This window comes from Callospermophilus lateralis, chromosome 1 (assembly GCF_048772815.1).
Source record: "Callospermophilus lateralis isolate mCalLat2 chromosome 1, mCalLat2.hap1, whole genome shotgun sequence".
NCBI classification, from domain to species: domain Eukaryota; kingdom Metazoa; phylum Chordata; class Mammalia; order Rodentia; family Sciuridae; genus Callospermophilus; species Callospermophilus lateralis.
In genome coordinates this window covers 215458857-215474118 of record NC_135305.1, presented here as the reverse complement: position 1 = coordinate 215474118, position 15262 = coordinate 215458857, and the positions used below count along the sequence as shown (strand labels likewise).

The window sequence follows — 15262 nt, the reverse complement described above, 5'->3', positions numbered from 1 at the left end:
AGGGTATAGCCAGTGGTGTTACATCTTGTGTTAGAAGTGTGAGGGGCTGGGCTGTGGCTCAGTGGTAGGACACGTGCCTGGCATGTGCCAGGCTCTGGCTCCATCCCCAGCACCACACACATACGAAGAAAAAAAAAACGCAGCAAGAGAGTAAGGCATTCAGGTTTAGAAGAGGGAGGGCTGCCACTGAGCTTGCAGAGCTGTGAGGTTGGTGTCCCCAGGTGGAGGGTGTGGGTGTCCCTCTGCACAGTGCCAGGTCTGCTTCTCCAGAAGTGAGCAGCCAGCATGTCTGCTGCAACTGCAATCTAGTTTTCAGAGCTTGTATAAACCAGTTCCATTTCCTGTGGCCAAATTCCCAGTCTGCTCCCTAGAGGCAGGAGGCACATCTCCAGGGGGGGAAGTCTGGTCCCACACAAAGGGCAGGGACAGTGAGTGGCTAAAGATACAACCTGGAAGCAAGCACATAACCCCACATGTGCCATGGAAGGGAAGTCTGGCAGGGAGGAATCCCAAGGCGGGTAGGGCATGCCGAACTTCCATCTGCCTAGCTAGCCCTGTGCCTCCGCCAGAGTCGTGTGTGGAGCCTGGCACAGTGACTGACCTCACCCAGCATGGTTGTGGTCATGGCGGGGGGTCCCTGTCCATTGAATCAGGGGCTCTGTGACACACAGAAACACCAAAATGAACACAAGGGACCTAGGACCCAAGCTGTGAGCAGCCCTGGGAGGCAGGTGGCAAATCTGCCCCTTGAGGATGCCGAGAAGTTAAGGCTTCATTTCTGCTGATAATTACAAAATGAAGTTTCAGGGACAATGCTGTGGTTGTCCATTTTTCCCTGCTACCTGCCTAGGATTTGACACCGAAAAGCCCAAGTGACAAAGCAGCCAGGAGGAGCAGGATAGCATATTGGACAATTGGACATAAAGCCCTAGGTGGAGCTCGTGGCAGGCATCCTGGTAGAGGAGGGGACCCTTCAGAACAGGATTGACTGGGTCACATGGCTTCTTGGATGGCCACCCCACATGCTGTAGACTAGCCCACTGTCCACACCCACCCAACTGTCCATATCCTGCAGGAGCCCTGGGTAGGCCAGCCTGGACTTGAGGACAGAGGAGGGTGCTAGAATGCAAAGGGTCATCTGCTTTCCATGTTCTTTTTTGTTTTGTTTCTTGGTGCTGGGCTAGAACCCAGGGGTGCTCTAACACTGAGCCCTTTTATTTTTTGAAACGGCCTCCCTAAGTTGCTGAGGCTGGCCTGAGACTGATCCTCTCCCCCAGCCTCCAGAGCCACTGGGATTACAGGTGTGCACCACCATACCCGACCTGTGTGTTCTGTTCCTGAAGCATCTGTCCACCCGTCTTGGGCTGTGTTCTTAGTTGGTCCTTTTTGTAGGAGGCAGAGCTCCTGGCTTCACCAGGAGACAAATGCACACCCAACCACACTTCATGGCCTGTGGCTCTTTCCTCTGCTCCCTTATTGGTACTCACCCAGTGGAAAGCCCTGGAAGACATCTTTCTCCTCAGATTCTTCCCACTGTTTCTGAAGGTTACAGGCTCACAGTACCACCTGCAAGAGACACACCCAACGTGAACCCTGTGGTCTTTGGAATCGTGTGTATGCTGCCAGCACAAGCAAACTCCTGGTAGCATCAGATAGGAATACCAGCAACTGGTGAGGCGCCCATGCCCACCGGCACTGGGCTGAGCGCACCGCCATTCCCTCCAGGGCTGGGGCTCGAGTCCAACACAGTGCACATGTGGCAGTTCCCATGTCTACATTAACATCTCGCCCTCTCTGCTCTCAAATGGCGTGGGCTGGAATCTCCCCCAGGAGGGCGGCCTGGGAATGACGTGTGCCATGTCCTGCCTTACAGTAGTAGTGGACGTCAGCTCAGTGAGGTGTTCATCCAGCTGCCCTCGCGCAAGGAGCTACCTGAGTACTACGAGCTCATCCGCAAGCCTGTGGACTTCAAGAAGATAAAGGTAACCCCAGCCTGGGGTGGGTGTCAGAGCTCTTGGCAAGGTCAACCCCACATGTGGGGTATGTGGGGTTTGGGGACAATGTGATAGAACCCCGAGGCTTCCATGGGTAGCCCCATCTAAAAACCACAGAGGCATATGGGAAAGATCTGTGACCTTAAGCCTCCCAGCATGCAGCTGGTGTCCAGGGCTGCCTGGAGTTTACCATGGCCCTGGGCCTCTGAGTTAGCAAAGGGGGCCAGAGGCTGGACCGTAGGGTCCGCAGCACAGGGTGGGGGTAGGGAGAGGAGGCCCTGAGGTAAGGCCTTCCTTCTCCTGGCAGGAACGCATCCGCAACCACAAGTACCGCAGCCTCAGCGACCTGGAGAAGGACGTGATGCTGCTGTGCCAGAATGCGCAGACCTTCAACCTGGAGGGCTCACTGGTGAGTGGGCACTGCCTGGGCCGTCGTGGCCCGGCCACTTCACCCAGGCTCCAGACAATCTGCCCCTTGGTTCAGCCGATGGGATATGTATTGAGTCCAAATGCAAATGAAAAATAAATATTAAAAAAAAAATCCCATTCTGGGAACTTGGGCTGATGTGCTGTTTATAATAATAGCACGCAGAAAACAGCCACCTGCCCCGCCGAGGAAATGGCTTCAGACCTGTCCCTCCAGGTGGCCTTTGCAAACCAGTGGAGGTGTTGGGGTTTAAATGCTCTAGGGGTCTCTCTTGGAAGGAATCCTGTGGGCACAGCCTTCCCTGTGGTGACTGGGTATGGCCCATACCCTCGTCCTGGCAGTTTTCCTAGTGTGTGTGGGATGGGCGCCTCCCAGGAGCGGGGTTTTCCTTTGAGGAGCCTGTGGAGATGGTGGCTTCTGCAAGGGACAGGCATCACTACCCACCTCCTCAGAGACGCTTGCTGGGGCTCTTCAAAGGAGGGGAGGTGCGGATCATTCAAAAATTAACATTTTCCAGGGGCCTTTAATAAGCCAGATGCTCTCAGGGCAGCTATGGGGAGAGGACTGTGGACACAGGCCCCCTGCTCTGTGGGCTGGGCTGGCCACTGGGTCTCCATGTAGAGGCTGGGGATAGGGTAGCCCTTTGGACCATCCCCAACTCAGCCCTGTGTCCCCACCAGATCTACGAGGACTCCATTGTCCTGCAGTCAGTCTTTACCAGCGTGAGGCAGAAAATTGAGAAAGAGGACGACAGTGAAGGCGAGGAGAGTGAGGAAGAGGAGGAGGGCGAGGAGGAAGGCTCTGAATCTGAATGTGAGTCCTGGGGAGGGAGGTGAGGTAGGAGCAGAGTGGCAGCGGACCTCTGGCTCCCCAGCTCACCCCCTCTCCTCTTCCTGGTCCCCCCGCAGCCCGCTCTGTCAAAGTGAAGATCAAGCTCGGCCGGAAGGAGAAGGCACAGGATCGGCTAAAGGGGGGTCGACGGCGGCCAAGCCGTGGCTCCCGGGCCAAACCAGTTGTGAGTGATGATGACAGTGAGGAGGAACAAGAGGAGGTGAGGTCCCCACAGCCCTGCAGCAGCCTAACTGGACCAGCCAGGGCCGGTGGGCAGCAGGGTAGCCAGATGCCACACCCCAAGCAGCTGACGCAGGTTAAGGCTAAGGCAGTGTCCCTGCAGTCATGGCTGCTAGAATACCCTGCTCTGCAGTGAGGGAACTGAGACTGGCCATTAGGTGACTCGCCACAGGTCACAGCCAGTCCACGGCAGACCCCCTACCCCAGCCTGAGTCTGCGATTCCAGAAGCCAATGGTCATCCAAGATGGGGGCACAGAGGCCTCGGGCTTCTGGTTACAGCCCAGTGTGGCCTACCCTGGGACAACCAAGGCCCCCAATCAAGCAGATGGGCAGGATCTTTTCCAGAGTTGGAGGCAGCACTAGACAATCCCCTTGGACTGACGTAGCACCCTCCATGATAGAAGCATTCCTGGTGTCCTTGTCCCTGTGTAACTAACACGCCATGCCCTTGGGCCTCTGTTCCTTACTTCTGCTGTAGCCCAGGCAGGACAATTTCCAAACAACTCCTGTGCATTAAAATAAAAAAAGGCTAGGGTGTGGCTCAGTGGTAGAGCACCTGCAGGGCTCTGGGTTCTGTCCCTGGCACTGCTAACAACACACAGCCCCTAGACATGGTAATAGGCCTGTGCCACTGTGATGAGCCCACAGTCTCTGTGGGTCCCTGGACCCAAGGAGAAGTGCCCACCACGCCACAGTGAGCACACTTCAGCAGGGGGAGCTGGCAGGTGCCCTGGCTGTCCTTAAGCTTAGGACCTGGGAGGTCACTTTTCTCTCAGGCCTCCATTTTCTCTGTGGCAAAGCAGAGAGGTCTTGCGGACTCCAGGGACACCACAGCTCAGGGCCAGCTGCCACTGAATCTCTATCAGCCCCCTTGTGTTTCCGGGTTTCTTGTAACTTTTGCAGTAGTTTCAAAATAAAGTCCCGGGAATGAATCTGACCTCTGAGGACATTAATGACGTCCTGACCATGAGAGGGCAGGCCCTGGGGCTGGGTTGCAACAGCGTTCCCTCTGCATGGTCCAGATCCTGCAGGGTATTGTATGGCCCTTACCAGACTAACTTGTTCACATGGAACAGCAGAGATCTCATGTTCAGGAAGGACACTCGTGATTTTGAAGCCACAAATATTGGCACAGTGACAAGCAGGCAGCAACAGAATGGAACACGGGGGGCTGCGTGGGTCCCCAGATCCCAAGGGGGAGGGGTGTGGTTGCAGAGCCAGGCCCCTGAAAGAGCTCAATTTGCTCAAGTCACCCAGGGAAGGAGCTCTGTGGCCTGCCTGGTGCTTTGCTGGACAAATACATTTAAAGCCCAGTGGCCCAATGGGGTGCCTTGTCAGGTGGGGTGACTCACACTCTCTCCTCCTGTCCCTTGTCCAGGACCGCTCAGGAAGTGGCAGTGAGGAAGACTGAGCTCCGACATTCCAGAGTCTCGACCCCAAGCCCTCGTTCCCGAGCCGAGACGGAGTAGCCCTTAGCAGTAACGGGTAGCAGCAGACGTAGTTCCAGACTTGGGGGAAACTGTATAAACAAAAAATCTTCCATATTTATACGGCAGAGAAGATGTAGTAGGACTGTTTGTGTCTGGCCCTGGCCTCGTAGCGTTTGTAACAGCATTAACTGTCTAAAGAGAGAATCATGCATTGGGGCGCCGCAACCGTTCTTCTCCCTGGCAGCACCGCGGGGCTGCGGCTTGGAGTCACTGTAGTGTAACGTGGGTGCATGTGTGTAGCCGTCCACTCCTCGTACTGTATTTTATTGGACAGGTCAGACTCGCCGGGGGCCAGGGGCCATGGGCCCGGTGGGGTATGTCAGTGTCACTGGATGTCAAACAGTAATAAATTAAACCAACAACACAATGCAGCCTGCCCTCTGCACGACTCCTTCCTGGCTCCTGGGCTCCTGTTGCCAGGAGTGGGGGCCACGCTGTGTCCAGGTGCCTGTCCTCCATCTCCAGGACCCCTGGGGTCCATTTCACAGAGGAGGCCTCAGGAAAGAAGAAAATCTTGACCAGGTCACTGGCTTGGGCTCTTGGCTCTGCTGTGCTGGCAGCTCCATCTCAGCAGGCAGCAGCCACATGAGGACATGGTGCTCAGGCGCCCAAGTCCAGCGCGGACCTGGAGTTGTGATGCGTCATTGTTGCCACTCGCAAGCACTTCCTCAGGCATGACCCCTTTAGTTCTCTGGACATATTTACAGCCTCTCAAAGTCTTAGGCCAGGGCCCCACCAGGCTCCACCGTGTCTGCCTGTTGCCCCTTTCACACTCGAGCCTCACGGCTGACTCGTTATATTGCTTTGGACAATTTTGTCTAGTTTCATATTTTTTTTAGAAAGAGGATTTGCTGGGATCTTTGCTCCATTATCCTGGAAACCTCCTTTCCCTTTGTTTTTGTAATAGACCTGATTCATTTTTCATGGTATTCAATATAAACTGGGACCAATTTTATTTTATTTTTAAATTTACTTTTTGGATACTGAGACTGAACCCTGAACCTAGAGGCACTTTACCACTGAGCTAATAGACAGACCTTATTTTTTTTTTTATCTTAAGACAGTGTCTTACTAAGTTGCTGGGGCTAGCCTCAAACTTGCAATCCTCCTGTCTCAGCCTCCCAGGCTTCTTGGATTACAGGTGTACACCACCACACCCAGCACAGAAGCCAGTTTTAAAAATTAGCCCCTTAAGCAGGGGGAAAATAAGGACATGTAAAACCTGTATATTGCAAAAGTATGTGTTATAATGATATAGTTTGTTTGTGAATGGCAACAAAATCCAAAAATAATACTTAAATTAGACTTGAGATATATCTCTTTCCTATCAGTCAGGTATTGGTATCACATGGTATCAGAAATAAGCTTTTCTGTAACTTCTTCACTGTGCACCAACCACCTTTTTGTTCAAGATTATCTTATGGCCCAAGATGACTGCCATGGCTCACTCTAGCCAACCCACACTTCAGCTGGCAGCAAGGAGACAACAGGGAGAAAGGCTCACCCCATTCCCACCCTTTGGAGGTATCTGACACCTTACTTCCTTCCCACCCCACTTTTTCTTTGTAGTATTAGGGATCAAATCCAGGCCTTCACAAAGAGTGGTAGGCAGGAGCTCTACCACTGAGGTACACCCCAGCCCGTTTTTAAAATTTTACTTTGAGACAGTTTCCCAGGCTTGCCTCAAACTAATGATCCTCTTGCCTCAGCCTCCCAGGTTGCTGGGATTGTAGGCATGTGCCACCATGCCCAACAAGGAGCACTGGCCAATAACCAGGGCCTTTGTCAGTCTGGCCTAGTGCCAGCTGCTTGCCAGCCACCAGCTCCCGGCCTGCACTTTCACCCTCCTTCCCCACCTGCAGACCAGGGCCTCCGCGCAGATTTCTCCCAACCCAGTGGAGTAGAGGGTTCAGAGAAGTTAAGCCACCTGCCCAAGGCTACACAGATGGGAGCCCAGGTTTGGGCCCGGGGCTGGGGCCACAGTTGGTAGAAGTTGGTAGGGTGCTTGCCTCGCATACACAAGGCCCTGGGTTCTAATTCCCAGCACCACAAAAAAAAAAAAAAAAAAATTCCAGGCCAACCAGAGCAATTTTTTTTTTTTTTTTTAAAGAGAGAGTGAGAGAGGAGAGAGAGTGAGAGAGAGAATTTTTTGATATTTATTTTTTTAGTTATCGGCGGACACAACATCTTTGTTTGTACGTGGTGCTGAGAATCGAACCCGGGCCGCACGCATGCCAGGTGAGCGCGCTACCACTTGAGCCACATCCCCAGCCCCATTGAGCCACATCCCCAGCCCCCAACCAGAGCAATTTAGCAAAGCTCTAACTCAGCGAGAACTTGTCTCTAAATAAAATTTAAAAAGGGCTGGGATGTGGCTCAATGGCTAAGTGCCCCTGAGTTCAATCCCTGGCACCAAAAAAAAGGCTGGGAATCCAGGTCCAGGCACAATGGAGCCCATGCAGGGCCCTGACACAGCCTGGATTGGGAGGCCAGTGGTCAGGAATGCCCCGGAACATCCTATGCGGCTGACAGCCACACGTTCTCTGCTGCCCCAGATCTCCCCACTCCCTGACACAGAGTAATTTCCTCCTCTCATTTTGGTGGGCTTGGGGCTCACTGGTACCTGATGAAGGGTAGTGAAACAGCACCTGGCTGCCACAGGGAGGCCACCAGGGTACTGCCGCTTGCACCCTTCCTGCTGGGACACACACTCAGGTTTAACACTGGCTGCCATAGGACAGCCCAGCTGCCAGCAAGCCACCATCCTGTGCAGAAGCCCAAAAGTAGCAGCAGGACCATGTGGGGAGTGAGACCACTGGCCGGCCCTGGAGCCCTGACCCTCAACTCTCATCTGTAGCCTTCACCCAAACCTGAAGCCAGAACCACCTGGCTGAGCCTGTCCACAGAAACCAGGAGACAATAAACTGGCCGCTCTTCAACCACTAAGCTATGGTGTGATATGTTACACAGCGACAGGAACTGGGGCATCATGAAACAATTTTTAAATGAGACAGATCTCTCAAAACTAAGAGCTTTAGAACATTGTCGGGATGGAAAGTAAGCAGGACCACGGCCCAGCAGATGCCAGTTGGCAGAACAGTTGAGCTTCTGTCAGTGGCCTCAGGTTTCAACGGTAATAAGACAATCTTATCTTCCAGAGCAAGATCTTAACAAGGTGTCAAAGTCCAGTTAAGTCCACCTACTTCTGATTTTGCTTCTGTGTCCCCACCTCTCATGGGGCTCCACTGGCCCCACCATTTCCTGTGAGCCTTCTGCCCCTCCGTCAGGCCCCACTAAGCTGTCTCCACCTCTCCACCTGCTGCCCTGCATCCTTGGTCCCCACCCCCACTGGTCCAGGCCAGTAAGGTCAGCTCTTCCCTGTGGTCTTAGCATCCCCTTCGCTCCCCTCCCTGTAGCCAGGGAACCCAACTCTCGCAGTTCCTAAATGCACGTGGGGCCCCACTGAAACTGCACCTCGCACATTTCCAGGTATTTGCACATGCAGGTCGCTCTTCCCATTCCCATAATGCCTCACTGGCCAATCTCCTCCCCTGAGCCTCATCTCAAATGTCACATTCCTGCCCTTTAAGACTGCTTTGATAGTCCTGGGCAGAACACATTTGTAGCTCTCCTAGGAGAGGCTTCAAAAGGCTTGCTTTGTTTGGAGGTGCTTTGTTTGGAGGTGCTCCACCTCTCAGCCTTCTTTTTTTTTAAATTCTGTTTTCAGACAGGTCACATGCTATTGGAAACAAGGAAATCTGGGGAACATTTTTAATTGAGTGCCTTATAGCGTGAAAAGACTAGGATACTACAAGTAAAAATGAAAATGGAATGGGCCCCAGAAAATGGTGCAGTACTATGGAAACAGTAAGGCAGCTCTTCAAAACATGAAGCATTAGAATCAGCATATCTGTGGGCTGGGGCTGGGGCTCAGTGACGGAGCACTCACCTAGCACGTGTGAGGCCCTGGGTTCCACTCTCAGCACCACATAAAAATAAATAAAAATAAAGGTATTTGTTCATCTACAACTAAAAATAATAATTTTAAAAAATCACCATATCCTCCGGCAATCCCACTTCTAGATATATAACTAGAAATAGTGAACCAGAGTCTCAAAGAGGTATGTATATACCCATGGTCACAGCAACGTTATCACGGAATCAAAAACGGAGAGCAACTTGGGCATCCATTGATTGGTGGATGATCACAATGGTGCATGCACATAATGGAATATTACTTATCCTTTAAAAGGGAGGAGAGCTTAGGACACGCTACATGGATGGACCTCAAGGTCATGCTCAGTGAAATAGCCAGTCCCAAAGAGAGAGAGATCCTGTGGGAGTCCACTGATGGCCAGTCCCTAGAGTGGTCAAGCTTAAAGACACAGGAAGTAGGATGGTAGGTGCCAGTGCTGCGGAGGAGGGCAGGGGGTTGGTATTCAATGGGGGCAGAGTTTTATGTTGGGAAGATGAGAAAGCTCTGGATTGGATGTGGTGATGGCTGCATCACAATGTGAACGTGCTGAATGCCATGGACACCTAAATGTGGCGAGGTGGTAAAGGTTGTGTTGTGCATATTTTATCACAATCAGTCAAAACCAAGTAGGTCTTCCTAACTTAAAACAGAAACACAAGGAAGGAGCCTGCCAGAGTGGCTGGCAGCTTGTGTGGCCAAAGCCCCCAGCAGGGAGTGACATCCGCTCCCTGAGGGGGATGGGCAGGGTCCCCCAGGAGGCCATGGGTCACCTGCATCCTCAAAAAGGACTGGGGTGGGGCAGGGGCTGGGACACAGCTCAGCTGGTAGAGTGCCGGCCTGGCAAATCCCCAGCACCACAGAAAAATAAATAAATAAATCAATAAACGGGGTTTCTGAGGATTTTTTCTCCTTGGATTCCTGTGGGTTTCTGGTAACAGACAAGGTCACCAGACGGGAGATGACGGAGGCTGTGACGCCCTTGTGGCCTGTCAGCACTGACGCAGAGAAGCCCTGGATGCCAAGGCTAGCCAGGTGGCATGGAGCTCTGAGCACGCTCCTGCCCTGCTCCCTCCACCGTCCTTTTTCTAACTACAGCAAGATGAATATGACATGAACGCGCCATCCCCACCTGCCTGAGGGGCAGTTCCGTGGCGCTAAGTCATTCCCACTGTTGTGCAGCTGTCTCCACACCCACCTCCAGAGCTGTCCCATCTGCCCAAATGGGACTTCTCTGTCCCACCGACCCTCCCTCCCCTCAGCCTTGCACCACTGGCCTGTCCCCATCTCTGTGCCAGCAGCGGATGCTGCAGGAGCCCCCTGGTGACCAGCTCCCTCCTCCTTCTCAACCCCACACTGGGAGGGGATGAGCCCTTTCACCCTTGCCTCCTACCCAGGACGCAGGGCTACCGGTTCCCTAGGCTGGAACCCCTGGATGGGTTGCCTACCTGAACTCCCCAGGGTGCCCAGGCTCCTGCCCATGTCCCCCTCAGCCTTGGGTCTGCAGCTTTCAGGCAAATGTCCAAATGTAGTGCTCATTCCCAACCATTGTCCCCGCCACCAGGAAAGGGACACCGAGCTGTGCAGGCCTGGGAGGTCTCCCAGCCGGGCCTTTGCTGACAGGAGTGGACTCCTGGCCTTGACCTTCGCACCCATGGCATCTCTGCCCAAATAGAAATGGAATATGACCCCCTCTGCCTCCCCCATGGCCCACACTGGCCCAGACCCCTATCTCCCCCCCGGACCCCCACCTCCTGCCCAATTTCCCAGACAACTGCAGGAGGGCATCAGAGTCCCCGAGGCAGAGTGCCACCCTCTTACCTCAAAACCCTTCACAGCTCTCACCCCACCTTGGGTAGAAGCCAATGTCCTCCCTTGCAGTGACCCACAAGGTCCTGCAGTTCTGCTTTGCCACCTCCCTGCCTCGCCTTCCCTGGTGCCCGCCGTGCCTACCGCACTGGCCTCCCTTCTCCTGTGGAAACCTTCCAACCTGGTTTGCTCCCTGGGGGAACTTGAGTCTGCTCCTTCCAGAGCCCAGGTCACCCTTCCTTCAGCCGCCTCGTATCAACAGCCCTGGGCTCCAACAGCCCGTCCTCAGAGGGTCTCCCTGGCTTCCCACCACGGGACGGCCTGCAGGGCGGCATGTTGTGGGGCCATATTCTACGTTTTGCTCTGTACAGGTGGATGTGGTGATGGCTGGGGTTCAGGACACCCCACCTAAAATGTGGCACCTTGGCACCCCCTTCTCTGCTGAAGCAGGCCATGAAAACTGGAAGGAATTCTGACCCCTCTCTCTCCTGAAGTGGGTTGTAAAACCTGCAGAGGTCACAAGACTCATTCCAGAAGTATCCTCCCTGTACTGGGAGGAAAAAAATGTTCTGATCTCTAAGACACAGAGACACAGGCAAGACCCAGAACAAACAGCCCTTGCTCAGTCCCACCACTTTATAAGCATTTGGTCTTTCCCTCTGATCAGCCAGGCCTCTCCATGACCACCCATCTCACCGAGGTTAGCATCACATGCAGATTCTAGGGCCGGACTATAGCTCCATGGTAGAGTGCTTCTCTAGCCTGTATGAGGCCCTGGGTTCCATCCCCATACCACAAAGCAAACAAACAAAACCCCCCACAGATTCTCCTGTTTCTTTGGGTCTTCATTAATAAAAGCTCATGTGTCACATAAAATTTATATGAAGCCAGGCATGGTGGCACATCCCTATAATCCCTGTAATCCTACTGACTTGGGAGGCTGAGGCAGGAGGATCACAAGTCTAAGGACAGCCTCAGCAACTTAGCAAGACCCTGTCTCAAAAGAAAAACAAAAAAATAGCTGGGCGGGCTGAGGATGTGGCTCAAGCAGTAGCGCGCTTGCCTGGCTTGCGTGCGGCCCGGGTTTGATCCTCAGTACCACATACAAACAAAGATGTTGTGTCCGCCGAAAACTAAAAAATAAATATTAAAAAATTCTCAAAACAGCTGGGCATGGTGGCCCACACCTATATTCCCAGCGGCTCAGGAGGCTGAGGCAGGAGGATGGTGACATCAAAGTCAGCCTCAGCAACAGCCAGGTGCTAAGCAACTCAGTGAGACCCTGTCTCTAAATAAAATATGAAAATAGGGCTGGGGATGCCCCTGAGTTCAACCCCTGGTACCCCACCAAAAAAAAAAAAAAAAGAAAGAAAGAAAGAAAAGAAAAGAAGCTTCTTGGGCTGGGCTGTGGCTCAGTGGCAGAGCACCTGGCTACCACATGTGAACCTATTCAGAACCTGGGTTCCGAAACTATTGATGCAAAAAAAAGGAAAAAAGAAGTTTCTTGAATAAGAAATAAATGTGAGAAGGCTCAAAAAGGAGAAGGGATTTGTATGAATTGGCAGAAGTGACATCACCAAGATGGACCTCTGAAGTCTTCCTACTTACAGGCAGACCACTCATCTTTTTAAGCTTTCTAAGCACTTCTGGTTCATTCCAGATACCTCAAAACCAGTCATTAAATCCTCTAGCTAAGGCCTGGGGTTGTGGCTCAGCAGTAGAGTGCTTGCCTAGCATTTGCGAGGCCCTGGGTTTGATCCTCAGCACCACATAAAAATAAATAAAATGAAGGTATTGTGTCCAACCACAACTACAAAATATTTTTTTAAATCCTCTAGCTAGGAGTAACCTGTAAACAGTACACTTCACATCTAGGACAAGTCGAGGATGGTGAATGACCGAAATATTAACTTCACGATTCATGTAAATTAATAACCAGCCTAGAAGTCTGAATAAGAGATGTAAATTTACTGCTTCCTCCCCTCCCTGCCCTCCCCCCATTCCTGCCCAGCCTTCCTGTCAATCTCCTGCCCCCACTCCCGTGAAATAACTGAAGAGTCCTCTGCCCAAATTACAACTTTAATCCTGCCACTCCCAGGCTTAATGGTCTCCAGGTTTCTTACTGCTATAAATATAGCTTCCTTCATTCAAAGGCTACTCCCAGCCTCTATCTTGGCCCTATTTCAACCTTCCCCCATTCCACACCTGTCTCAGCCAACTTCTCTCCCTTCCTCTGCCTCTGCCTGTGGAAATCCTGACCATCCTGGACTGATTGCAAAGTCATCTACTCCAGAATGTTTTATAGGACACATTAGTGAGCAAAAGCAGAGGTGTAGACCTGAGTGAGCGGTGCTACACTTTGTGGAGAAAATATAGAGGCACACTTCCTTGTATATGCCTAATGTTTCTAGCAGGATACCCTAGAAGTCCAAACTGTCAGAAAGGAGAGGACCTGGATGGATGGGAAGTGTGAGACCTCCAACATTGCTCCTTTTTCAAGATTGTTTTGGCTATTTGGGATCCCTTGAGGGTCCATATGAATTTTAGGATAAACTGTTTATTTCTGCAAAGAAGTGGTTGGGAATCTCTTTTTCAGTGCTGGAGATGAAACCCAGGCCCTTACTAGGCAGGAGACCTACCATGGAGCTACACCCCAGCACTTTCTGTGGCATCTTTAAAAGGGTTATTTTCATAGATCATGTTGTCTGTGAACAGAGATAATTTTATTTCTTCTTTTTCAATTAGGATGCCTTATATCTCTTTATCTTGTCTACTTGCTCTGGCGAGGACACCTATAGGAGTGGTGGGAGCAGGCATCCTTGATTTGTTCCTGATTTTAGGACAAAAGTCTTCTTACATTTAAACTATAGGAATGTTTCACCTGGGGCTGGGGTTGTGGCTCAGTGGTAGAGCACTCGCCTAGCATGCATGAGGCACGGGGTTCCATCCTCAGCACCACATTAAAAATAAAATAAAGATATTTTAAAAAGGAATATTTCACCTGCTCAAAATAAATTTAAATATACTTTTTAAATTTTTTTTTTTAATTTTAGATATTCATGGACCTTTATTTATTTATATGAGGTGCTGAGAATCGAACCCAGTGCCTCACACATGCTAGGCAAGCACTTCACCACTGAGCCATAACTCCAGCCCCTTAAATATACTTTTTATCTAGTAGCTTCCCACTGCCCATAGTAGAAGCAGCCTCTGTATTCTCTGGGTACTGCACAGGTCTGTGTTTATAGAGTACCTGCTCTGTTTATCTCTCAGGCTTTTTTCCCTTCCCCGTACTTGGGATTGAACCCAGGGCCTGTACATGTTAGATGAGCTGCTACCACCAAGGTGCACTCTAGGCCCTTCACTTAATTTAACAGTTTCTGGTGCCATGGCCTAGCAGGCGCTAGAAGAAACCATAAGATCTGCACCCATGTGGCTTATGGGCATCTGGGGGAGATGGGGGGGTGAGCCCAAGCATGTTCTGAGCCATACCCACTGGAAGGCATTGTGGCCTGTGTAGTTACCCTTTCTGAACTGTCTAGCAGGCCAAAGGCCAGGCCCTAGCTGCCCTGACTCAACTTGACCAAAGCCTGTCTGGTTGGCCAAGATTAGGGTGGAAATATATTCTGGTATGAGGCACTGCATGAATTAGAGGAAGAAACCAGGACAAATTAGATAGGCTGTTTGTTAGATCGCAAGAGATACCTATGCCAAATCAAGATCAAAGATGCGGGATCCAGGGTGTGCTCAGTGGTAAGGCAATTGTCCTGCATGCACTAGGCCGGGTTCCAACCCAGCAACACACACACACAAAAACACAAATACAGAAGAAAAAAAAAGTAAAGGATTCCATAGAAGGATTATTTAATGCCTACTAGAAGAAGGCAGGAACAGACAGCTCTTCCCCAAAGAGATTAAAAGAAAAAAGGGAAAAAATAATGCAGCACACAAAGGAACCAAATAAAAAAGCAAACTATATATGGCATTTGTTATGTGTCCAGGGTGCTCTGATCATGTTACGTCCATCAGCTCACTCGACCCTCCTGAGAACCCTATGAGCTGGGCAAGGAGCTTATGGAAGCTCCACAAAACAGAAGCAGAAAAATAGGGTGTGATCTGTCCTCAGGGCAACACAGTACTACAGCCTTGGGTGTCAGGGACAGGAGAGATCTGAGATTTCCGCAGTCAGGTGGGAGGGCTAGGAAGTCTGTCTTGGAAATGTTGGCAGATGGGGACACTGCGGTTAGGAGAGTTTGGAAGCCAACACTGATCTTTAACTCTGCAGGTAATTTAAGCTAAGTTCCTTTGGGGAAGAGATGACTTACTGGTGACTGTTTCCAGGCCTGTTAGGAAAGAAGGACTACTTCCAGGTGGATAAAGAGAGATGGTTTGTGTGGTGGTGCTTGCCTGTAATTCCAGGGACTCCGGAGGCTGAGGCAGGAGGATCCCAAGTTCCCAGCCTCAGCAATGTAGCAAGGCCCTAAGCAACTTAGACTC

General features: G+C 51.5%; 1 protein-coding gene across 8 annotated transcripts in view; it reads left to right on the top strand.

Annotated features, from left to right (window-relative positions):
- The window catches only part of Smarca4 (SWI/SNF related BAF chromatin remodeling complex subunit ATPase 4), a 90776-nt gene extending 85422 nt beyond the window's left edge, over positions 1 to 5354 (top strand). For 6 of the 8 annotated variants that reach the window (XM_076848554.1, XM_076848569.1, XM_076848587.1 and 3 more), the window contains 5 exons: positions 1874 to 1982; positions 2302 to 2403; positions 3102 to 3234; positions 3330 to 3472; positions 4872 to 5354. In XM_076848554.1, coding sequence (XP_076704669.1) covers positions 1874 to 1982; positions 2302 to 2403; positions 3102 to 3234; positions 3330 to 3472; positions 4872 to 4904 — 520 coding nt within the window. In that variant the 3' untranslated portion in view covers positions 4905 to 5354. The remainder of the gene's footprint in view (positions 1 to 1873; positions 1983 to 2301; positions 2404 to 3101; positions 3235 to 3329; positions 3473 to 4871) is intronic. The other 2 variants (XM_076848594.1, XM_076848563.1) reach the window with 1 other exon arrangement.
- The last annotated feature ends 9908 nt before the right edge of the window (positions 5355 to 15262 follow it).